This window comes from Hyperolius riggenbachi, chromosome 5 (genome assembly GCF_040937935.1).
Source record: "Hyperolius riggenbachi isolate aHypRig1 chromosome 5, aHypRig1.pri, whole genome shotgun sequence".
Taxonomy (NCBI): Eukaryota; Metazoa; Chordata; class Amphibia; order Anura; family Hyperoliidae; genus Hyperolius; species Hyperolius riggenbachi.
The window spans coordinates 354,915,936-354,941,818 of record NC_090650.1 but is presented as its reverse complement, the minus strand read 5'-3'; the positions used below and the strand labels follow the sequence as shown (position 1 = coordinate 354,941,818).

The 25,883-nt window shown below is 45.3% G+C and overlaps 1 protein-coding gene across 3 annotated transcripts in view; it reads right to left on the bottom strand.

The window, feature by feature from the left end:
* Positions 1-25,883, bottom strand: part of TRIM55 (tripartite motif containing 55) — a 232,639-nt gene that overhangs the window by 141,088 nt on the left and 65,668 nt on the right. For all 3 annotated transcript variants that reach the window (XM_068237449.1, XM_068237450.1, XM_068237452.1), the window contains exons 3-4: positions 17,556-17,721; positions 6,658-6,753 (exon numbers count right to left, since the gene is read on the bottom strand). In XM_068237449.1, coding sequence (XP_068093550.1) covers positions 6,658-6,753; positions 17,556-17,721 — 262 coding nt within the window. The remainder of the gene's footprint in view (positions 1-6,657; positions 6,754-17,555; positions 17,722-25,883) is intronic.

The following is a 25,883-nucleotide window of genomic DNA, read 5'->3' as shown; positions in this document are numbered from 1 at the left end:
CTGAGGACATCTTGTGGCCAAATTGTAAAATTACACCCCCCTTTTTATTTTTTCAGTAAATAATCCCTAGTTACCTTGTTTTTCCTAATTAAATTAACCCCTGACCTCCCACACTCCCCATAGCTGGCAAACTATTTTTTTTTTTTAATTTTTAAAACAAATTACAATTTTTTTTTAAAAATACATAAATAGTTACCATAAAGACTGAGCTTTGATAATATGTACATCAATCTATATATATAATAGAGTAAGTGCCTCAACCTTCAAGCAAGAAGAAGAAGTAGCGCCCTGCCCCCAGGGCCGGTCCAAGCAAGAAGAAGGGGCTGGTCCAAGCAAGAAGAAGGGGCTGGTCCAAGCAAGAAGAAGAAGCAGTGTCATATCAAACCAAGGGAAAAGAGGGATAATTTGCATATTCAGTAGCAGTGCATTGTGGGTAACCACAAATGTTCACTTATAGCTGGATTATTGCAGATTTGCTTCTGTTTTAAGATGGAAAATTACACCAAGCTTTGCTTTTTTTTAGTAGGAGGGCTTTTTGGTCCCTTTTATCCTCCTATACATTCTTAGTAGTTTGGGTCACCCTGAGCTGCTTGGTTACTCTGTTGTACTGGTCCAAGCCCTATCTCATACAGCCTTATCAATCCTTGCTATGTACTGATGAGGACTAAATGTCTGAAATAGGCTGTCACATGTGGGTGTGAAATCACTGTGTAAAACGTAAAGCTATAGGCTTGCTTGACTTTCCAAGGGTGAAAAGGAATCATTTGCATATTTAATAGCGGTGCATTGTGGGTAATCACAAATGTTCTCTTATAGCTGAATTATTGCAGATTTTCTTCTGTTTTTAGGAGGCAAATTACACCAAGCTTTGATTTTTTTAGTAGAAGGTCTTTTTGGTCCCTTTTATCCACCTATACATTTCGAGTGGTTTGGGTCACCCTGAGCTGCTTGGTTACTCTGTTGTGCTGGTCCAAGCCCTATCTCATACAGCCATATCAATCCTTGCCATGTACAGATGAGGACCAAAAGTCTGGAACAGGCTGTCACATGTGGGTTTTATATGGCTGTGTAAAATTTAAAGCTTTATGCTTGCTTGGCTTACCAAGGGGGAAAATGGGGTAATTTGAATATTTAGTAGCAGTGCATTGTGGGTAACCACAAATGTTCACTTATAGCTGGGTTATTGCATATTTCCTTCTTTTTTAGGAAGGCAAATTACACCAAGCTTTGCTTTTTTTAGTAGGAGGTCTTTTTGGTCCCTTTTATCCCCCTATACATTCCGAGTGGTTTGGGTCACCCTGAGCTACTTGGTTACTCCGTTGTACTGGTCCAAGCCCTATCTTATACAGCTGTATCAATCCCTGCCATGTACTGATGAGAACCAAAAGTTTGAAACAGGCTGTCTACATGTGGGTTTGATATGACTGTGTAAAATTTAAATCTGTACGCTTGCTTGCCTTACCAAGGGGGAAAAGGGGTAATTTGTATATTTAGTAGCAGTGCATTGTGGGTAACAACTAATGTTCATTTATAGCTGAATTATTGCAGATTTCCTTCTGTTTTAAAAAGGCAAATTACACCAATACAGTGTGCGGCATTGCAGGAAGTGACAACAGTGGAACGCACGATGGAGCATGGAAGAGGTGAGTCATCCCCGCCCGCTGCCTCTTACTAATAGTGGCGGCTGCTACTGTGCTTAAACAGGAGGGGGAGCGCACATGGGGGACCCAGGTGAGGGGGGGGGGTTCCTGCTGAGCTTAAGCTGGAGGAGGAGTGCACATGGGGGACCCAGGTGAGGGAGGGGGTTCCTGCTGAGCTTAAGCTGGAGGAGGAGTGCACATGGGGGGCCCAGGTGAGGGGGGGGGGGTTCCTGCTGAGCTTAAGCTGGAGGGGGAGTGCACACGGGGGACCCAGGTGAGCTTAAGCTGGAGGTAGAGCACACATGGGGGACCCAGTTGAGTGGGGGTCCAACCCCCCTCCCCGCCGCTGTGCCCAATATCCCCTTGCTGCCCTCTACCCTCTTATGCGGCGTATGCTACGCCGCGGGTCGGCTAGTAGGGTATATTACTATAACTTTATAAATGATGGGCTTGTATTCAGGGATGGACACAAAACTGAAAAAATGCACCTTTATTTCCAAATGACATATTGTCTCCTTTGTTTACATGCGTACAGCGCTGTGGTCTCTGGCAGCGCTGTACGAGATCAGCGATCCCTGGCCTCTGATTGGCCGGGGATTGCCATCCTCTCATAGGCTGATGCCTATTAGAGGTGGAACAGGCAGGATCGCCATCCTGTTCAAATTCAGTGAACGGAGGGGAGGAGGGAAAGGGAGGGAGGAGGGAGGGAGGGTGAAACAGCCTATACAGGCTGAAAAAAAACCAAAACACTGCTGCCACAGCATGTCCCCTAAGGCAGGGGTCCACAACCACCGGGCCGGGTCTGGCCTCTCGCTCCCCCTCCATCCGCGGCCGCCGCTCCTGTTACCTTATGAGCTGGCGGCCGCTTGTTTTTTTTATAATCCCTAGTGGCCCCTCTTCTCCATGCTCTATCGTCTATAACAGCAGCGCGACCTGCGGCTCCTAAGGAGGAAGTAAGCAGGAGAGCTGCTTCCTGTGACGGCGATATACGCCGTTACTATGGTAACCGCTCTCCTGCTTCCTTCCTCCTTAGCAGCCGCGGGTTGCGCTGCTGTTATAGACGATGAAGGACAGGGGCCACTAGGGATTATAAAAGAGCAAGCGGCCACCAGCTCATAAGGTAACAGGAGCGGTGGCCGCGGAGGGAGGAGGCACTCAGTGCTATACCGGGGTAACTATACTAGCTATACAGGGGTAGCTATACTAACTATACTGGGCTAACTATACTAAATATACTGGGGCAACTATACTAGCTATACAGGGGTAGCTATACTAACTATACTATACAGGGGTAGCTATACTAACAATACCACCCCCTGCCACTCCCCCCCCCCCCTTCCGGGCCCCAGAGAAAAGTTTGGTCTGGATCACGGTCCCCGGGCTGAAAAAGGTTGGGGACCCCTGACTTAAGGGATGAAAAAAGGAGGTGAGTCCGATCGCTGGGCTCCATAGCTGGGCTGTGCAGGAGGCTGAAAAGTCTGCACAGCCAAGTGCAACAAAAAACAGCATGGTCGGTAGGGGGGTTTAACACTACGGTCCTCAAGTGGTTAAAATTATAATTGCCGCAAACTGAGAAATAATTAATTTTTTTCATATTTTTTCTTCTTTTTTTCTGATAAAACATTTTTAGAATGAAATAATTCTTAGCAAAAAGTACCCCCCAAAGAAAGCCTAATTGGTGTTGAAAAAAACAAGCTATTGATTGTTTCGTTATGATATGTAGTAATAAAGTTATAGGCGAATGAAGGAGCGTTGACAGGTGAAAACTGCTCTGTTTTTTTAAGGGGAAAAACGCTTCGAGGTAAAGTGGTTAAGGGACACCTGAATTAGAAAGACCCGCATTAAAGGGATACTTAAGCTAGGGAGAAAAAAAATGTATTTTACTTCTACCAGCCCTCTTAAGCCGCCCCGTGCCCTCGCAGTCACCCACGAACCTTCCTGTCCCCCGCCGCCAACTCATTTAATTTCCTCTGACAGGCTTACTGCTCATGCGCAGGCCTAGCCACACGTCTTCTTCTTCACGTTCCCGTCCACAATAGCGTCCAGCACAGGCACAGGGCACTATTGTGGACGAGAACGCGAAGAAGGCTTTGCGTGGCCAGGCTTGTCAGCAAAACGAAAGTAGCTGGAGGCGGCGGACAGGAGGATCTGCAAGTGACTGCGAGAGCATTGGATGGCTGCAGGGGGCTGGTAGAAGCCCCAAGTGAGTACAACTGTTTTTTTCTCCCTGGCTTAAGTGCCTCTTAAAGTTTCACAAACAAACAAATGTTCAGCAGCAAGAGAAGTACATCCAGTATAGACAGAAAATGACGCAATGACATGCACAAAATTAGGTAAACAGTTGTTACAGTAGTAACCACTATGCCATAATCAAATAGCCTGTGCAAAGGGGCAGCACATCAGCAAAGTTTCAGGCCAGTTGTACACTTGAGTTTTGCTATAAGGAATTGTATGTGTAGCAGGGCCGGATTTAGGCCAAGGCCTCTTGGCCATGGCCTAGGGCACCACAGGAGCAAGGGCACCAAGGCAGCAAACTAAACTGGTTCAGCATTTCCAAGCTTGCAAATGCTGCAATGCAGGAAGATCAGGCGAGCACCTGACCATGATCTGCTGCTAGCCGCCTGTGCAGCAGCCACCTTGCTCACTCTGCACGTTTGCATTGTGGCTGGCGGCTATGGACTTGGGCAGCTTTGGAGACGGAAAGGAAGAGGAAGCTTCTGCACTGGAGACAAGTGGAGAAATGAGTAACACTGATGGCTGCTGCCATGTGAAAGCAAGCGGGCTACCTATACTGAAAAGGGGGTGGGAAAAGGAGGGATTAAGTGAGTCATCTGGATACCTATACTGGAGGGAAAGGGGGGAGAAGTCATCTAGCTACATATACTAAAAGGAAGGGGGAGGGGTCATTTGCCTACCTATGCTGGGGGTGGGGTCAAAAGGCTACTTATACTAAGGGGAAGGGGTCATCGGGCTACCTATACTGGAGGGAGGGTTCATCTCGTTACCTATACTGAAAGGGAAGCGGCAGGTGACAGTGGCCGTGGGCGGTAAAAAGTACAAATCTGGCCCTGATGTGTAGTACGGATAGGAGTAGAAGATTAGTATAGCTCATAGACTCTCATATTTTTATTTTCAGTTATAAAGCTTTTTTTTAATTACATTGCATCATTCTGTCACAGTCGCAGTTTTAACAGTAATCTCTGTCTTTTAAACTATCAAACAACTTTCCTGCAGTAAAACCTGATCTCAAGATGTTTCTCACTGTTTCTTTACTGTTTAAAAGGACACTTAAGCCAGGAATAAAAAAAATCAGTTTTACTTGCCTGGGGCTTCTACCAGCCCCCTGCAGCCGTCCCGTGCCCTTGCAGTCACTCACGGAGCCTTCGGTCCCCCCGCCGCCAGCTAGCTTTGTTTTCGCTGACAGGCCCTGACAGGGAGACGGCGGGATTTATGCGCCTGCACAAGCCTGGCCACGCCTATCATTCTTCATGTTCCCGTCCTCAATAGCTTCCTGCACAGGTGGAGGACGCTATTGCGGACGGAAACACAAAGAAAAATATGCATGGCCAGGCCTGTCGGGCCTGTCAGCGTAAATGAAACTAGCTGGCGGTGGGGGACCAGAGGCTCCAAGAGTGACTGCAAGGGCACGGGACGGCTGGAAGGGGCTGGTAGAAGCCCTAGAAAAGTTAAACTGATTCTTTATTCCTGGCTTAAGTGTCCCTTTAAGTGCATCAGAAAATAGCATTTTATTCAACTAGTGGGTCTAAGAGTTCAGAGAGGCTCTTTTGCATAGATAACTGAAGCTTTTTTTTTTTTTACCTTTTCCTGTACTGGAAAACAATATGAGACTTTTCTTTGCTACCAATATTATATTTCGTAGTTGTACTACACATACAATTTATTATATCATTATTTATTTTCACTTAGGTTTGCTTTAAAAGGAAATACATATAGCTGCCTCCATATCCTTCTCACTGCAGGTGTCCTTTCACAAGCCTATGCCCAGTGCCGTATTTACCATACAGCACTGTAGGCACGTGCCTACAGGTGCCTGATGCTGGAAAGGCAGCTCACTCCCCAACCCATGTGCCTCCCTCCCTCTTTCCCTATGCAGCGTCCCGATGAGAGTGTAAATGTGCGGTCACTCACCCGGGTCTCAGCATTCCACTGACGAGATCTCCCTTCAGTCGGGGGCACTATTAATACTGAGATTCCTCTAGCTACCTAATACTTGGAGGCACCTCTAGCTAATAATGAGGGTACTTCTAGCTATCTAATACTAAGGGGAACCTGTAGCTACCTATGACAGCAAGGGAAGTAAGGCATAAGTGACAGCTGGGCCAGCCAGCACACTTGTTGTGGGGTTTGGTGGAAGTTTGTAAGTTCATGGAGGGCGAAGTCTAAGGTGCCAGCACATCTGTGCCTATAGGCTCCTGTGAGTTAAATCTGGGCTTGCCTATGCCTATTAGGTGGAGCTGGAAACAGAGCCAATGCATTATACGTAATAATAGCTAGTGCAAATATATTACAAAGTATTAAGCAATACATTCTGTTCTTACAACTTTGAGATAATAGTTCTGAAATCCAAGTAGAACACATTCCATAAAGGTGTTTTCATGTTTCTGGTTCACATAAAATACTTTGTATAACTTTATTAGTTATATCAAATTTGAATGATGAGATATCTTTAACACTTTTAATAAGTCAGTTAATAGGCGTTGGAATCTGAGCCAATGCCCATCTATATAACAAAGTGAGGCGTTCACAATATTTCACATTTAATTATAGATGTTAGACGGATATTGCAGATTAGTAAGCAATATGTTCTGTTCTTACAGCTTTGAGATAGTAGTTAAGAATTCTAAGTAGAACAAATTTCAGATAGATGGTTTTATTGTTCTAGGGTGGAATATAAAATACACAGTATTCATTTATTTGTTAATGTGCAATAAAAATAGACAGTTAAATAATAGCGATGGAAGTCATTGTACTGAATGACGCATGCAACATCACCTACCTCTACAGTCTTACACGTTTCCTCCAGCTGACTAATCACAGCTTGAATGCGGTCGTTGCAGCCGACGAGGACTGCGATACCATCCGACAGCTCGGACTAGAAAGAAAGACACACAAAGGTCGTCATCAGATAGAAAATCACACGATGAAAAGGACTTGTGCACAACTTTTTTTTTGTAATGTTATAAGTAGTGGTGTGCACTACAAGTAGCTATGAGTATGTAGCTACTCGTAATCGAAATTTAAGTTAGTCAACTTGCAATAAGAGATATGTGTGGCGAGTGCAAACCATATATTAGCTGCTATGGAACATTCATAATGGCGGTGCAACATCCAGACAATCGATTAAAGTCCATCAAGCAAAAGCATAAGAGAAAAAAGTCCAGGAGCAGCTCACCATAACTTTAAAACACAGCTTTTAATGATCCTCAATAAAAGTTTTTCCATGCAGCTATAAAAATACAAAAATGATAGCAAGGTAATACTTATCAGGCACACGATAAGGACATAGAGGTGCGGAGGAAGGTTGACGGCCGTTTCGCCCCCTAATCAGGGCTTTCTCAAGACTGAGAAATTTGCCTACGGCAGAAGGGAGGTTAACTTACCCATGTACCCTTAGACAATGTGCTCCACTCACATTGCACATCGTGTTCCATGTCACTCCCAGCTTTCTTCTTCCGTGTTGAACGAGGAAGCATAGGTGTGATGCGAAATGTGACTGGAGCACATTGGCTAAGGCGCTTCACCTGGGATGATCTCTACAGCTTTGGTGGTGTTTAGGACTAACCTGTTTTTCCTGCGCTAGTGGTGTATGCTGTCATACTACCGATGGTAAGCTTTCTCGTCGTTTTTGGTAACGAGGCCGACTATGGTGGTGTCATAAGCAAATTTGATGACATTGACATAGCCTGCCTTGGATCTGCAGTAATTTGTATAAAGGGAGAACAGGATTGGTGACAGGACAAGGACACAGCCTTGTGGGGCCCCAGTGTTGGTGACTGCGAGGTGATAGAGCCCAGCTTGACGACTTGGGACCTGTTGGTGAGGAAGTCAATGATCTAGTGGTATAGGGAAGGGTTGACCTCGAGTGCCGCAAAGTTCTCCTGATGAGAGTCTTTTGACATTTGTTGTAGATGTGGGCATGTGTCTGAAGGAGAACTATGACAGATTATATGCTTGTCTAAAGATATGTGTTTTACAAGGGTGCTTGAAGGTTTCATGGAGGACATGATTTCGTAAAAGGGCAGTATCAAAGGAGGGACGAAGCTCATATGAATTCCTGGATGTGAGAGTGAGAGGACATTAACAACGTGCAATATAAGATGGACTCATGTGAAAAGCAAAGGTTGCAAATGGGATGATATCTGGAAATTGGTCAGGAACAGTACGGAGTTGACATCTTATGGATAGCTTTGTAAAGAGTTTTGAACTGTATTATCAATGTAATTGGCAGCCAATAGTGGGATTGACAAACATTGACGGCATCAGTGGAGTAGGATGAGAGATGGCTGAGATGAGCAGCAGAGGTCAGTAGTGATTGGAGTGGTACCAGTCAAGTGTTTAGTTGTCTGCAAAGTAGGATGTTGCAGGAGTTGTTAGAAATGGTTATAAATTCAGATTCTGCGGAAATTCCGATTTCCGGCAATGCTGATTACCGATTCCATGGATTTCTGATTTTCAATTACTATTTTACAATTTATGATAAGTCTATTTTTGTCATTTTTTGCATTCTCTGATTGGCCAAATACTTCCAAGTTGGAAGTAGGAAGTATTGGACCAATCACAGAATGCAAATTGTTACCATGGTAATCGGAATGCCAAATACATTTTTGGCCAATCCCAATTCTCGGGAATACTCCGTAGTATCCAAGTCTTGTGATTGGTCTAAAATTGCCTTGGCAATCCGATTTTCAAGGAAAAATTCTCCATTCTCTGATTGGTCCAATGCTTCTGAGTTCTCTGATTGGGCTAAAATTACGGAGCTGCAGTAATGTGGTATTTCTGAAGAAATCCTATTTCCGATTGGAAATGCGGAAATTTCAATTCTGCAGAATTTGAATGGGCATCCCTAGTAGTTGGGACAGGATTAGATTGTGCTATTACGGTAGTGGTTGTTGAGATAATTTGGAAATAATACACCAAAGGACTAAATAACGTGCCATTGACTGAAGAAGCAAACTTTGAAGACCTGATTGCTATTTTTGATGCGATGATGCAAAATATTTCTTGGAACGGCCTTATCAGCTGTGCAACCTTTAATAGCTATATTGTTATTCTATAGTTTAGATATAAATTATTGCATAAAAGTCATTACTTAGGACTTCAGCTTTCATCTCTTCCCTGGAGAGATTTCAATTCACCCGAGAATAACATAAAAGGAATGGTGGTATAGCGTCATAAAAAGCGGTAATCATCTATATAGAAGGTGTCGTATTTTATTACCGCACGTCTTCACATTCTGAATGAAGATACAATGGTGCAGTGCTAAATGTGAAAATATAATTATGCTATTAGCTGGAAGGCAACGTCCCTTTAATAACGTATTAATTGACATTATTTTTTATCATTAAAAATGAAGCATATTGCACTTCCAGGGAAGTTTCTCCTCAGCCAGTCATTAACGTTTAAAACTGAAACATCATCTTATGCCGGGAATAGACGGTATGTTTGTACCACTCAATCGAGCCATTAGATGGCTCGATTGATAAATTCCGACATGTCCGATCACCCGCCGGATCGATAACGCGTGCTATACCGCGGGCGGGACAATGGGAAAAGATAAGGAAAAATTAGCAGAAGATTAGAGAAGCACCTGCGGGGACGAGCAGGAATCGATCCAGGCGCGCGTGGGGACGAGCGGGCGGCATAATCGAGCAGTACCGTCTATTCCCAGCATAAGGTATATTGTTTCTTTCCTTATTGAGATTGTATTGTGACTTAAGATAGCAAGAGTGTAGAACTGTCAAATGTTCCTGGAGGATTATGGAAAGAAAATGTGAATGATGTAAGAAAGGAAATGTAGAGAGGAGGGTGATGGCGGTATTTTGGCAATCAAAAACAGTGCGTGGAACCTTGGTTTACAAGCATAAGTGGTTCTGAAAACATGCTTGTAATCCACAGCAGTTATGTCAAAGCGAATTTCCCCATAAGGATTATTGGAAAATCAGATGATTCATTCCACAATCAAAAAACATTAAAAAGAAAAATATTTAATACAAAGCGCTGTGTAACACAAAAATGTGAAAAAGACTTTCACTATAACTAACTATTGCTATCCTCTAACCCCAAACTTTTCTTTTTTTTTCTGTGGCTTTAAAAAGGAACGTATCCAATGACATTTGCTTTTGCCTACTGTTGAGGATTTCGCAGAAATGTGACATTGTACGGTCTCTACACTCAGATTAAGTACAATTCAGTGTAATCCTGCAGCATCAAAGAGAGAAGAACTATTGGCTCAGTTGTGATGATGTGACACGTGTATACATTCTGAGCTTGAATATCAAGTCACTGCTTGCATATCAAGCAGTGGCGTCGCAAGGGGAGGGGCGGGGGAAGCAGGCTGCACTGGATGTCATTGCAGAATGGGTGACACCTGTTTAGATGCCGTGTTTATTCACTGCTGGGTAGAGTTGGGCCGAACGGTTTGCCTGCGAACGGTTCCATGCGAACTTCCGCAGGCGAACGTTTGCGGAAGTTCGGTTCGCCCCATAATGCACCATGGAGGGTCAACTTTGACCCTCTACATCACAGTCAGCAGGCCCAGTGTAGCCAATTAGGCTACACTAGCCCCTGGAGCCCCACCCCCCTTATATAAGGCAGGCAGCGGCGGCCATTACGGTCACTCGTGTGCCTGCATTAGTGAGAGTAGGGCGAGCTGCTGCAGACTGTCTCTCATAGGGAAAGATTAGTTAGGCTTAGCTTGTTCCTGGCTGCATACCTGTTCTGTGAACCCACCACTGCATACCTGTACTGTGAACCCACCACTGCATACCTGTTCAGTGAACCCACCACTGCATACCTGTTCTGTGAACCCACCACTGCATACCTGTACTGTGAACCCACCACTGCATACCTGTTCAGTGAACCCACCACTGCATACCTGTTCAGTGAACCCACCACTGCATACCTGTACAGTGAACCTGCCACTGCATACCTGTTCTGTGAACCCGCCTTTGCATACCTGTTCTGTTCAGTGGACCCGCCACTGTATACCTGTTCTGTTCAGTGAACCCGCCACTGTATACCTGTTCAGTGAACCCGCCACTGCATACCTGTTCTGTTCAGTGAACCTGTCACTGCATACCTGTTCTGTGAACCTACCACTGTATACCTGTACTGTTCAGTGAACCCGCCACTGCATACCTGTTCTGTTCAGTGGACCCACTACTGTATACCTGTTCTGTTCAGTGAACCCGCCACTGCATACCTGTTCTGTTCAGTGGACCCGCTACTGTATACCTGTTCTGTTCAGTGAACCCGCCACTGTATACCTGTACTGTTCAGTGAACCCGCCACTGCATACCTGTTCTGTTCAGTGGATCCGCTACTGTATACCTGTTCTGTTCAGTGAACCCGCCACTGCATACCTGTTCTGTTCAGTGAACCTGCCACTGTATACCTGTACTGTTCAGTGAACCCGCCACTGCATACCTGTTCTGTTCAGTGAACCTGCCACTGCATACCTGTTCTGTGAACCTGCCACTGTATACCTGTACTGTTCAGTGAACCCGCCACTGCATACCTGTTCTGTTCAGTGAACTTGCCACTGTATACCTGTTCTGTTCAGTGAACCCGCCACTGTATACCTGTTCAGTGAACCCGCCACTGCATACCTGTTGTGTTCAGTGAACCTGCCACTGTATACCTGTTCTGTTCAGTGAACCCGCCACTGTGTACCTGTTCAGTGAACCCGCCACTGCATACCTGTTGTGTTCAGTGAACCCGCCACTGCATACCTGTTCTGTTCAGTGGACCCGCTACTGTATACCTGTTCTGTTCAGTGAACCCGCCACTGTATACCTGTTCTGTTCAGTGGACCCGCTACTGTATACCTGTTCTGTTCAGTGAACCCGCCACTGCATACCTGTTGTGTTCAGTGAACCCGCCACTGTATACCTGTACTGTTCAGTGAACCCGCCACTGCATACCTGTTCTGTTCAGTGAACCTGCCACTGCATACCTGTTCTGTGAACCCGCCACTGTATACCTGTTCTGTTCAGTGAACCCACCGCATCAGTGCGCATACCTGTGCAGTTAAGTGAGCCCACCTACCTACGTGAGTGCACGCAGTGTGATATACCACTCTGTGCATACCCGATATGGACAAAACAGGTAGAGGAAGAGGTAGTGCCAGAGCCAGAGGAAGGTCACCCGGCAGGTCTGCGCGAGGTCGTGTAAATGTAATTTCGTGTGGACCTGGCCCACAGTACAGTGCTCGGAAGAAGGCACGTCTTATCACCTCCCAAGATTGTCAGGACGTGGTTGAGTATTTAGCGACACAGAACACCTCATCTTGCTCAGCCACCAGCGCTACTACTAGCACCACTTCCGCTGCATTTGACACTTCGCAAGAATTATTTAGTGTTGAAATCACTGATGCACAGACATTGTTGTTACAGCCAGATGAATTTTCACCAGCTCGTATGTCTGAGTTACGCGGCAACACTATGGATGTAACGTGTAAGGAGGATGAAGGACCTACTGATGGTGCATGTTTGGATTTGTCTGAGGCAAGCGAAGCTGGGCAGGATGATGACGATGATAGGGATCCTCTGTATGTTCCCAATAGAGGAGATGAAGAGGGGGACAGTTCAGAGGGGGAGTCAGAGAGTAGTAGGAGGAGAGAAGTTGCTGAAAGAAGCTGGGGCAGCTCTTCGTCAGAAGCAGCTGGTGGCAGTGTCCGGCACCATGTATCGCCACCTATGTACAGCCAGCCAACTTGCCCTTCAGCATCAGCTGCTGAGGTCCCCATAGTGCCCACATCCCAGGGTGGCTCAGCAGTGTGGAAATTTTTTAATGTGTGTGCCTCAGATCGGACCAAAGCCATCTGTTCGCTCTGCCAACAAAAATTGAGCCGTGGAAAGGCCAACACTCACGTAGGGACAAGTGCCTTACGAAGGCACCTGGAGAAAAGGCACAAACAGCAATGGGATGGCCACCTGAGCAAAAGCAGCAGCACCACACAAAAGAAAAGTCACCCTCCTTCTCCTCTTCCTCCTTCAGGTGCATCATCTGCTTCTGCCGCTTTCTCCCTTCCACCTTCACAGGCACCCTCCTCCACTCCGCCTCTGCCCTTGAGCGCTTCCTGCTCCTCTGCCCACAGCAGCAGTCAGGTGTCCGTGAAGGAAATGTTTGAGCGGAAGAAGCCAATTTCGGCCAGTCACCCCCTTGCCCGGCGTCTAACAGCTGGCGTGGCGGAACTGTTAGCTCGCCAGCTGTTACCATACTGGCTGGTGGACTCTGAGGCCTTCCGTAAATTTGTGGCCATCGGAACACCGCAGTGGAAGATGCCAGGCCGCACTTATTTTTCGAGAAAGGCCATACCCCAACTGCACCGTGAAGTTGAGAGGCAAGTGGTGTCATCTCTTGCGAAGAGCGTTGGGTCAAGGGTACACCTGACCACGGATGCCTGGTCTGCCAAGCACGGGCAGGGCCGCTACATTATGTACACAGCCCATTGGGTCAACCTGGTGGTGAACGATGGCAAGCAGGGCGCAGCGGACCAAATTGTGACACCTCCACGGCTTGCAGGCAGGCCTCCTGCCACCTCCTCTCCTCCTGCTACATGCTCTTCGCTGTCCTCCTCCTCCTTGGCTGAGTGGCAGTTCTCCTCTCCAGCTACACAGCCCCAGCTCCGCAGGGCCTATGCTGCATGCCAGGTACGACGGTGTCACGCCATCTTAGACATGTCTTGTCTCAAAGCGGAGAGTCACACTGGAGCAGCTCTCCTGGCTGCTCTTAAGAAACAGGTGGATGAGTGGCTGACCCCGCACCACCTGGAGATAGGCAACGTGGTGTGCGACAATGGCAGTAATCTGCTTGCCGCTTTGCATATGGGAAAGCTGACACACATACCCTGCATGGCACATGTCATGAATCTAGTTGTTCAAAGATTTGTGGCAAAGTACCCTGGCTTAGCGGATGTCCTGAAGCAGGCCAGGAAGTTCTGTGGGCATTTGAGGCGGTCTTACACAGCCATGGCACGCTTTGCGGAAATTCAGCGGAAAAACAACATGCCGGTGAGACGCCTCATTTGCGATAGCCCGACTCGCTGGAATTCGACCCTGCTCATGTTCTCCCGCCTGCTAGAACAGAAGAAAGCCGTCACCCAGTACCTCTACAACTACAGTAGAATGAAACAGTCTGGGAAGATGGGGATGTTCTGGCCCGACAACTGGACACTAATGAAAAATGCATGCAGGCTCATGCGGCCGTTTGAGGAGGTGACCAACCTGGTGAGCCGCAGTGAGGGCACCATCAGCGACTTAATTCCCTACGCTTACTTCTTGGAGCGTAGTGTGCGTAGAGTGGCGGATGAAGCTGCGAATGAGCGTGACCAGGAACCGTTACGGCAGGAACAGGCATGGGACCAATTTTCATCAGACCCAGCTGTTTCCTCAACACCTGCGGCAGCACAGAGGGGGGAGGAGGAGGAAGAAGAGAAGTCGTGTGCAGAAGATGAGTCAGACTCAGAGGATGATGATCAAGGTGTTTCTTTGGGGGAGGAGGAGGAGGAGGGGACGGCGGCAGGAGAACACCCGCAGCAGGCGTCGCAGGGGGCTTGTGCTGCTCAACCTTCCCGTGGTATTGTTCGCGGCTGGGGGGAGGAGGTTGACTTACGTGACGTCACTGAGGAAGAGCAAGAGGAGATGGAGGGTACTGGATCCGACTTTGTGCAGATGTCGTCTTTTATGCTGTCCTGCCTGTTGAGGGACCCCCGTATAAAAAACCTCAAGGGGAATGAGCTGTACACAGCCGTCACTACACAAACAGCTGTTTGCGGTGCGTTACACGGTGAGTTTGGTGTGTCAGTGTGAAGCAGTACCTTAATTACACTACCTGATTGATGTATACACATGCAAGATGTTTTAAAGCACTTTAGGCCTGTCATTTAGCATTCAATGTGATTTCTGCCCTTAAAACGCTGCTTTGCGTCAAATCCAGATTTTTCCCGGGGACTTTTGGCGTGTATCCCACTCCGCCATGCCCCCCTCCAGGTGTTAGACCCCTTGCAACATCTTTTCCATCACTTTTGTGGCCAGCATAATTTTTTTTTTTCAAAGTTCGCATCCCCATTGAAGTCTATTGCGGTTCGCGAACTTTAACGCGAACCGAACGTTCCGCGAAAGTTCGCGAACCCGGTTCGCGAACCTAAAAACGGAGGTTCGGCCCAACTCTACTGCTGGGACCTGGTTGTTCCTGGCTATGGTGAATGAAGAGGCAGGGCCATGGCCGCCAATGGGGCAGTGCTATTATTATTATTATTATTTTATTAATATTTAGTATTTTATATAGCGCCGACATATTACGCAGCGCTGTACAGTGTATATATATATATATATATATATATATACATATATACTGTCTTGTCACTAACTGTCCCTCAAAGGAGCTCACAATCTAATCCCTACCATTGCCATATGTCTATATTATGTAGTGTAAGTACTGTAGTCTAGGGCCAATTTTAGGGGGAGCCAATTAACTTATCCGTATGTTTTTGGAATGTGGGAGGAAACCGGAGTGCCCGGAGGAAACCCACGCAGACACGGAGAGAACATACAAACTATTTGCAGATAGTGCCCTGGCTGGGATTCGAACCAGGGACCCAGTGCTGCGAGGCGAGAAAGCTAACCACTACGCCACCGTGCTATAACAGATGCTGACCAAGGAGTGGAACTACTGTAAACCAAGGGGTGGAGCCACCGATGAACCAATGTGAGAGTGCACAGCAAATGGACAATTCAACTCTCCAGGACCTCAGGCAGGGCTGTAGCCAGCAGGGTCTCCTTGGGTTTCTGCTGATCTGCGGATCTGAGATTGGGATTACTGGGGAAAAGGGGAAACCTTTGGCTACCTAATACCTATACTGGGGGACACATTTTGCCTACCTATGTGGGGGGACGTACCTATACTGGGGGACACCTTTGGCTAACTTCAGGGGGACCTAGTGTTTTGGCTAGGGCAAGCACTGGCTTCCTCACGAGAATGGGCATGGTCATGACCACTGCCCCCCCCCCCAAGTTTAGGTGGCCTAAAGTTTACCCCCCCCCCCAGAATAAGATAGCTAAAGGTGTCCCCTAATATAGGTAGTCCCCCCATAGGTAGCCAAAAGGTCTCCCCCTTGAGGTAGGCTCATTATGGGCTAGATTTTCAGGGTTAATATCTTGTGCTAACCACAAGATAGCAATGCCGTGTGTTTTTCAGTCAAACTATCACACTTCTTATTTGCTGTCTTGAAAGGAGTATATGTCAAGGTTGATTTAGAAGGATATACTTCAATACTGGAAATGTTAAAAAGCTCTATTGTGAACAGCGTTTATGGACAAGGTTGGAAATGTTGATGTGAAAGATGTAATTGATCTTTTAACTGTTAATTTTGCACCTTAAAGAGTAACTGTCAGGCTGCAGAAGGTAATTTAAACCTCTATTCTCCTGTGTTAAACAGTTTAGACGGAAGCCAAAAAGGCAATAGTGAAGATAAAAATCTCTCTTTCATTTGATGTGTGCTTATCAGCAAAGCTGTTAGACCCAAGCTCTTAAGAGGACGCAAGCCGCAAACCATACTGCAACGCATTCTGGGGCCCTCCCCTCGGCTGCTAATGAGAAGTTACAGGGTCAAGTAACAATAGCATGTAACTCAGTCCAGCGCACAGCACTGATAAATCTCCTGGCAGAGTACACTGCAGGAGTCCGCTATTGTTCCTAGCCACATGGCTAATTAATATTCACTGCAAACTAGTGTTATTCAGTACGAGCTTTTTTGTGATCAGGAAGCAGGCAGGACATGACGACACATTTGGCTTCATAGGAGACAGACAAACATGGAGCCTGCCATGAGCTGTCAGGAGCATCATTCTCTGCATATACTATATAAAAATTCTGTGAAATCCAAACGTGGACAGTGAAATGCATATGTAATGTAAGTACAGCCTATATTTAGCTACTAATATATGTGTTTATTTTCTCTGAGACCTTATACCTAACAGCTCCTCTTTAACAATAAAATACTGTATATTGAAACAGGATACCATTTATTGGCTACCACAATAAACAAAAACAAGCTTTCAAGACCCTTTCGTTTTCTTCATCAGCTATAATTATAGGATGTTGAAGAAACCTGGAGGGCTTTAAAAGCCTACCTTTCCAGTTTATTTAGTTAGAGAATAATTTACATCTTAATGTCAAAGTTTTTACTTTGAGTAATTCCTAACATGGTGCAATACTTTGAACTGCCTTCTTAGTAATATAGTTAACTTACTTCAATTATCTTAAATCAGAAGTGGAGATAATCCTATCTAGGTAAACTCCTGTGTCGCTGCGTCCAGCTGTCCCTGTGTCCGTGCTTTTGCTACTGCGCATGCGCGCAGTACAGACAGCCGTTGGGACAGGAGGACAGGACCAGGGAGCCAGGCAGGCGTGTGTGCAAGGCAGACGGGTGTCTGTGCGCGCATGGCGGCATGGCGGGCGTGCGAGCGCATTGGGCAGGTGCACGCGCAGCGGGTGAGTGTGAGCACATGCGCACTGACTGGCGACGCCGGTGGCAGTGATAAGAGAAAGACCTAGAGCCCGTTTTTAAACGGACTAAGGTCTACTAGTAACAACATATTATATCTTTTGAATTATGGTTTAGTGCAATAATGAACTTCAGTGGGAATAGGTTAGTTGGAAGTGGAAACATACCTTTTGTCCCTGGAAAACCTGAGCAAGTGGCGCAACCTCACAGTTTTTGTGAGCTCCAAATACTTTGCACATGGAGCATGTAGGCACTTCACAATTCAGACAGTATATGTTAATTTTTTCTTCTTCATGTTCTTCACACACGGCCTGTGTAGTCTTCCTTTCAGGCCTATGAGGAAAAACACAACAGTATGTTCTGTGAATGACACCGGGCATAACTACAATTCATCGGGCCCCCAAGCGACACTTCAATGAGGCCCCCCAATGTTCACACCCCATCCCTTGCCTCTCCTTGGTGCCATTTATGGACTTGGGGCCCATCTCACAAGGCTCCTAAAACAAGTGTGACCCATGGGCGTAACAATAGGGGATGCAACCCCTGCCCCCACGGGGGGGGGGGTCGTTGCCCGGGGCTGCTCAGCAGCTTTTTGGTGGGCAGGAGGGGTCGCACCATAAGAAGAGAACTGTGCATATCAGCGGGGAGGGGGGACATTCCACCCCCTCCCTCACCCCGGGCTCCCCCCTCTGCGCTCCCCTCCTGCAATCATTAGTGGCAGCGGGTGGGCAGCGACAGGCTGGACACATACCTCCATCGCACAGGAGGTCTCCGATCTCTAAGAGCTTCTTGCTACTTCCTGTTTACACAGGAAGTAACATGAAGCACTTACTGATCGGAGACCTCCTCGTTGGTTTAAAAAGTATTAACACATATTGCCAGGGGGTGTAGCAATCGCTATAGCAGCCATAGCAACTGCTATGGGGCCCTGGAGCAGAGGGGGCCCAGGTTGTATTTGATGTATTCACTATTAACTTTCCTAAGAGTGCCTAGTTCTGAGGGCCCCATGAAAATTTTGCTGTGGGGCCCCATAATGTCTAGCTACACCCATGCCTTGATTTACTCACAGGAGCCTAAAGGCACAGATGTCCTGGCACCCTAGACTTCACCCTCCATGATCCTACAAACTCCCATCAAACTGCATCACAAGGGTGCTCTGGCTGCCCCAGCTGTCACCTCTCTCTGACTTCTCCTGCCTGTCATAGGTAGCTACATGTACCCATTATTATTAGGAAGCCAGAGGTACCCTCAGCATTAAGTAGCTAGAAGTGCCCCCAAGTATTCAGTAGCTAACAGTACCCTCAGTATAAAGTAGCTAGAGGTGCCCCTGACTGAAGGGAGATCTGGTCAGTGGGATGACGAGAGCTCTGTGAGTAAGCTGTCATTTACACTCTCATCAGGACTTTGCATAGGTAAGGAGGGAGGGAGGTGCTCGGGGAGGGGAGTGAGCCTCCTTTCCATCATCAGGCGCCTGTAGGCATGTGCCTACAGTGCCTTATGGTAAATACGGCCCTGGCTACACCACTGCATATTGCTCACCCTTGGTGACATATGATTATGGTAGAGATTAGATTGTGAGCACCTCTGAGGGACAGTTAAGTGACAAGACTCTGTACAGTACAGTGCTGCAGAAGATGTTGGTGCTATAGATATACTAAATAATAACAATAATGGCAATCTCATGCTGGACGTGACATATGACGTTTTTCTACCTGACGGTGACAATAAGCATACTGCATGTCAACTGATGACACCCGTGTGTCATCAAAAAAGCATGCAGCAGCTACATCACTTGCCAACAGTAAAAATGTCACCATGTAATAATTGTCACAATGTAAATCAATGGATTTAAAAGATTTTACAATGGGCAAACACTGACTAAATCATTAATTATTGTAAAAATGAAGCACTTTTTTTGTTACATTATTTTCACTGGAGTTCCTCTTTAAAGAGGAACTGTAGTGAAAATAACATAATGAATAAAATGGCTTATTTTTTACAATTTTCATTTACAGATTGTTTAGTCAGTATTTGGCCAATGTAAAATCCTTCCTCTTCCTGATTTACATTCTGAAATGTATTACTGGCGGTGACATCTTTAGTTCTGTCAGGTGATCTGTGTGGAATGTTCATTACTGAGAGTTCTACGTACAGGGAGGGAGATCTTGCTTGCTTGGTAGTTGGAAACAAGGCTGTTATTTCCCACAATGCAAAAAGGTTCACAGAAAGCAAACTGTCAGGACCTTGGGCATGACATTACACCATGGGAGGGGTTTCACCACAATATCAGCCACACAGACCCCCCCGATGATCTATTTGAGAAAAGGTAAAGATTTCTAATGGGAAAGGGGGAATCAGCTATTGATTGCGATGAAGTTCAATCCTTGGTTATAGTTCTTCTCTAAAATATTGACGATAGTTAAATATTAATGATTTTATTTATTGCTTTCTCTTTGTAATCTATTTAAACTTTCAGCCAAGCATATTTTCTCCAACTGAAACAAAGATGTAACTTTGCAAAGAGGCATAGGTGATAGAAGTCAAATATTACCAGTATTAGAGGTGGAACAAATATTGTTTGTATGCGCTTTAGGAATTCAGCAATTTACAGTTCATTTTCCTAGTTCTAGAGCAAGCGCATAACCTTTACCAACAGACATACAGTATTAGTTCTCAAACTAAGGCCCGCGGTCCGAATGTGGCTCCCTGAGGCTTTTTTACCGCCCCCACACATAAAATATATTACTCATAGATGCAGCTCACTGCATCTTTAAATATTGGCAGCCCACATATAGAATATGTGAAGAAGGATCCGCAGACCAGACCAGGTAGATTAAAAAGACTGACAAAATTTTATTTGAAAAATTCCATAGACAGTGCAATAAAAAAGACAGAAAATGCTAACGCGTATCGGGCCTACAATCTGCCCTTAATCATAGCTGAAGTAGATCTGCCTAAAGCAGGGCTTATATGCAGGTGGGGAAAGAAAAAACTCCACCCACTCACCATACAGCCCAGATCTTAAAGGTACAATACAGTGTTATATATAAAAACATGTTACAAACATATTTAATAGCAACAGTATAAAACTTAAGAAAAGGTAAGAAAGAAAGTTACCACTGAGTGTGTGTAAATACAATATATGGACAAATACATGTAATAAAATATGCAGCATGGATATAATAAATATAGTAATTATTATATCCATGCTGCATATTTTATTACATGTACCGTATTTGTCCATATATTGTATTTACACACACTCAGTGGTAACTTTCTTTCTTACCTTTTCTTAAGTTTTATACTGTTGCTATTAAATATGTTTGTAACATGTTTTTATATATAACACTGTATTGTACCTTTAAGATCTGGGCTGTATGGTGAGTGGGTGGAGTTTTTTCTTTCCCCACCTGCATATAAGCCCTGCTTTAGGCAGATCTACTTCAGCTATGATTAAGGGCAGATTGTAGGCCCGATACGCATTAGCATTTTCTGTCTTTTTTATTGCACTGTCTATGGAATTTTTCAAATAAAATTTTGTCAGCCTTTTTCATCTACCTGGTCTGGTCCGCGGATCCTTCTTCACACATTGGACTGGTTTGGCTTCCCAGATCCTGCACCGACCGGTTGGAGGTGAGGGGAGTAGAGCGTATTTGAACTTTTCTACTTTCCACATATAGAATAGCAGTGCTGGCACCACCCTTCCACATATAAGCCTGAGCCAGAGAGCGGTTATTCGCTGGCTTCCAAACCAATTCCACAACAGGTGACACAGCTATCAAATTGGACTGCAGGTTGTCACTGTCTAGTGTGCAAAGACGTTCTTCGGGTGGCGCGTAAATGAATGGCTGCTGTTGGCAGTTCTCTTCCGGGCATGGTGGGAGAAGGTGACATTATGGCTCACATATGACTTGCTATGTTAGGGTCACAATATCTGCACTTGCTGTGTTTGGGGCATAATACCTGCACTTACTGTATTGGGGGCATAATAACTGCACTTGCTGTGTTGTTGGGTATACTATCTGCACTTGCTGTGTTGTTGGGTATACTATCTGCACTTGCTGTGTTGTTGGGTATACTATCTGCACTTGCTGTGTTGTTGGGTATACTATCTGCACTTGCTGTGTTGTTGGGTATACTATCTGCACTTGCTGTGTTGTTGGGTATACTATCTGCACTTGCTGTGTTGTTGGGTATACTATCTGCACTTGCTGTGTTGTTAGGTATACTATCTGCACTTGCTGTGTTGTTGGGTATACTATCTGCACTTGCTGTGTTGTTGGGTATACTATCTGCACTTGCTGTGTTGTTGGGTATACTATCTGCACTTGCTGTGTTGTTGGGTATACTATCTGCACTTGCTGTGTTGTTGGGTATACTATCTGCACTTGCTGTGTTGTTGGGTATACTATCTGCACTTGCTGTGTTGTTGGGTATACTATCTGCACTTGCTGTGTTGTTGGGTATACTATCTGCACTTGCTGTGTTGGCATAACATCTGGTCTGGTTAAATAGGAGACACGAGGGCTGCACGTGTTATTAAGCACGGTTTAAAATACCTAGGTCCAATGTAATGTTTTTCTACATCATTTTATGCATACTCCGGCCCCCCAGCAGTTTGAAGTATGTTGACCCGGCCCTTGACTGAAAAAAATTGGGGATCCTTACTATATGCAGACAGTAAAAGATGCTGCAAACTAAGTGTTATATGAACAGTCAGAAAAGCCATCTGACCCACAAGTGTTGTGTTATAATAAACAGCTGTAATAAATAAATAATTGAACACCTAAATATTGATGCTTGCAATTATGGTTCCTTGCTGGACTGACATAGGAATATTATCTCCACTAAGAAGGAACATGTAACATTTGCAAGTATTAAATTTATTATTATAATTATTCTACCATATACCAGTACCAAAACAGCCATCACAGTTATAATACACAGGGAATACAAAGTGGAGAGATATTGGCGTTATTATATGGATGTTAGAAATCAAATATTATGTGAGATATTAATTCATATAAATATATATATAATTTCTTTGCTGTTCTCACATTAAACATTCAGCATTTTTACTTGTTCCTCATTTTCACCACCAGCGTTAGCGTCAGGTATAATTTCCTTATTGATTTCTTATTCAACAAAGGATAGTTCCATCCCCAAGGGCAATTAAAACCTTTTTTGTTGGTGACGTGGCAAGTCAGCTGAGTGACACATGCCTCAAAACACCCGATCAATGAGATGCAAATAATTCTGGTGGCAAATGTATTGCAAATGCATGCTTAAAATTGGGCCGATCACATTCACTTTCTGTCAATTTTGAGTGGCCCAGTTCAAAGTTGCACAAAGTTTGCTATATACAGTATTTACATGCAAGTGGTATGAGCAGAGCCGGGACAAGGTCCTCCAGCACCCAGGGTTGAGACACCAAAGTGCGCTCCTCCATCCCTCCTACCCCAGGCGTCACACACTGATTGCTATTAGACTAAGAGGCACCCAAGGGCCCACAACACCTCAATCTCTAGTTATCTAGCTTGCATGCCATATATCCCCTTTTCTTATTTCTCTCTGCTTCAAACACAATAGGGGGATGATAGCTGAGTGAGTTGTGTGCCCAAAGGCTGGAGCCTCTCTCACCTCTGTCTCAGCCCGGGCTTGGGTATGAGCATCTACAGTGGGATGCAAAAGTTTGGGCAACCTTGTTAATCGTCATGATTTTCCTGTATAAATTGTTGGTTGTTACAATAAAAAATGTTTTAACATTTATTTTCAGAAAGCTTTAAAGAGAAACCGTAGTGAAAATAAAATAATGAATAAAATTGCTTTTTACAATATTCACTAATACAGTAACAGTAAATTATTTAGTCAGTCTTTACCCATTGTAAAATCTTTCCTCTTCCTGCTTTAGGCCGGTTTTACACTGCAAACTGGCGGTAGCATTGCAGCACCAAAACTAGGCCTTCAGGGAACACCACGTTAGTACACGGTGTTCCCTGTTTTGCCACCAGCCAAGCAGGAAGTGACGCGCGCTTGCAGTCACTTCCTGCTTCGGGTATGCATAAGGGTATACGCTTCCGCGCATGCGTGCCACAACGTTTTTTTCAAAACCTTGCGTTGCCATAGACTAACATGACTTCTGGGCCGCCGTAGATCGCCGTGGGCCCTGCACGGTAATGTAGTTCTGAGCTAATGGTAGATTTAGCACTTCCGGCGCATCGTTCCACAACGTGGGTGTAACGATCTGCTCAGCTGCCTGCACGGGCAGGCGGCTGTTTGTCCATTCCTTAAGTCTGAGGGCTGCAGGTCTCTGGAAAAGAGACCTGCCTGTGCTTTGCAAGTTTCAGACCTGCTCTGCTGCTGAGCAATTTGCATACACTTGTCATGCAAATGGTCTAGCTGCCTCCTTTGAAGGCTTGCAGTATAAATACCATGTGATCCCAGAATCCTTTGCTGCTCATAGAGGTTTGTTCCTGCTGGACTCACCTGGAGTGTCAGCCACTGCTATCTTAGTATAGTTAATTCTTGGGGAGTGCTCCTTGCATTCCTATTTAGTGCAGTCAGTTTGTGTATAATTTGTACTGTCTATTCTGTCCTGTCTTGTCTGTTGCGATTGCGCTGTCGCAAGCGGCGGTTGATAGCGAATCGCTCTGTCTGGTTTGGATCGCACTAGCCTCTAGTGGTAACGGCTGTGGATCCTTCTGATCTGTGTTCCTGGAGTGTAAGCTGGAGCAGCGATTGCTACTGGCTACCTCATTTGTCTTTCTTGTCTGTTTGTGCTCATTTGTGTTACTTGTGGCTAGTTAGGGCGGCACGCTTATCACTGGGCGCCTAACGCGCGGTGATCGTGCAGAAAACGCGTTCGCTGTTGCGAATGCATGCGGTGTTCGCGTTTAGCTAGTGTTTGTTATTTTCCTTATCCTCTGATTGTTGTTTGCTGTGCCTTTGCTACTCTCATGCTCTGTTCTGCTCAGTCTGGTGTCACTATTTGGCAATCGCCATTCTTGCGATTGCGTTCCCACTTCGTTTCCGCTGTTGTGAGTTCGCCATCGCTGGGTGGGGACTAGTTTGGTGGACACACATTGATTCTGTCTCTGTGCTCTCTCTCTTTAGGGGCTATCTTGCCCTGTGTTGCTTCTCTTCGTACAATTTCCATCTGGCATCTGTGGCAGCGCAGAGGGTTTATTCCTCTGCACTCCACAGCTCCATCTGCTGGTGGGAATTCCCCTCTACTGGTGCTTAGCACCAAAAGCTGGGTTCTCTCAGATTATACGCTTGTGGAGGATTTCCGCAGTGTCAGCGCGCATCCTGTGCGCTGACCACGGGAATAATTCCACAATCGTTACAGTGGGAAGTATGAACTCTCCCATAGGGATACATTAGGCTGCGGTAGCAGTGCGGCAATTTGCTGCACTGTGCCAGTGTGAAAGAGCCCTTATAGTCTGAAATGTATCACTGGTGGTGACATATTTATTTCTGCCATGTGATCTGTGTGCAGTGTTCATTACTGAGAGTTCTATGAACAGAGGGAGATATTGCTTGCTTGGCAGTTGGAAAAAGCTGTTATTTCCCACAATGCAACAAGGTCACAGACAGAAAACTGTCAGGACCATGGTCATGACATCACACTGTGTGAGTGGTTTCACCACATTATCAGCCACAAAGACCCCCTTGATGATCTGTTTCAGGAAAGGTAACGATTTCTCAGGGGAAAGGGGGCATCAGCTACCGATTGGGATGAAGTTTAATCCTCTTTAAGTAAAGGTTTGCTTTAAAGAGAAACTGTAGTGACATAAAGTAGAACATAATAAATTATCCAGGATACAATTATCCTGGTTTCAGTGTCAGCAATGTTTCTCACATCTATATTTTGCTTTAAATTAGTATGTAACCATACCCTCCTAGTGATGTTTAGCCTAGGCTTGATGTCGGTTAGCCTTCTGCCCCAGAGCACTCTGGGAGATCACATGATTTTCCTGCTCACTTCACAGAAAATAAGAAAAACCCACAATTACTCATCTTGCCAGCAGTAAAAATGATGGCATCACTGTTAAATTTAGAATCTAAATTAGAGTGAGGTGACATTTTACAATGGGCAGACATTGAATAAATAATTAATAAGTGAATATTGTAAAAAAAAAAAAAATATAACATGTACAGAAAAGTTACTCTTCAAGTTTATATAGATCTTGGAGAGGCTGCACCCTTTGTGTCAAATGTGAATAATGATTTGAGTTTAACATATGGATCAGTTTCAAGACCAATGTATGATAATTGTACGCTGTGTAATGTGAACATTATTTTCTTTTCCAGTCAATATGGAAAATAAGTAAACTTTGGACCGTTGCCGAACTATGCTTTGTGTGAAAAAGAAGCTGTTGTGACATTTTACAGTCATGGTATGGGAACATGATCCATTTTGAAATATCACATTATTTATTGAGTAGAATTAAGAAAGGGATTGTTGAGCTCTAATTAATCACGAGGTATCCAAT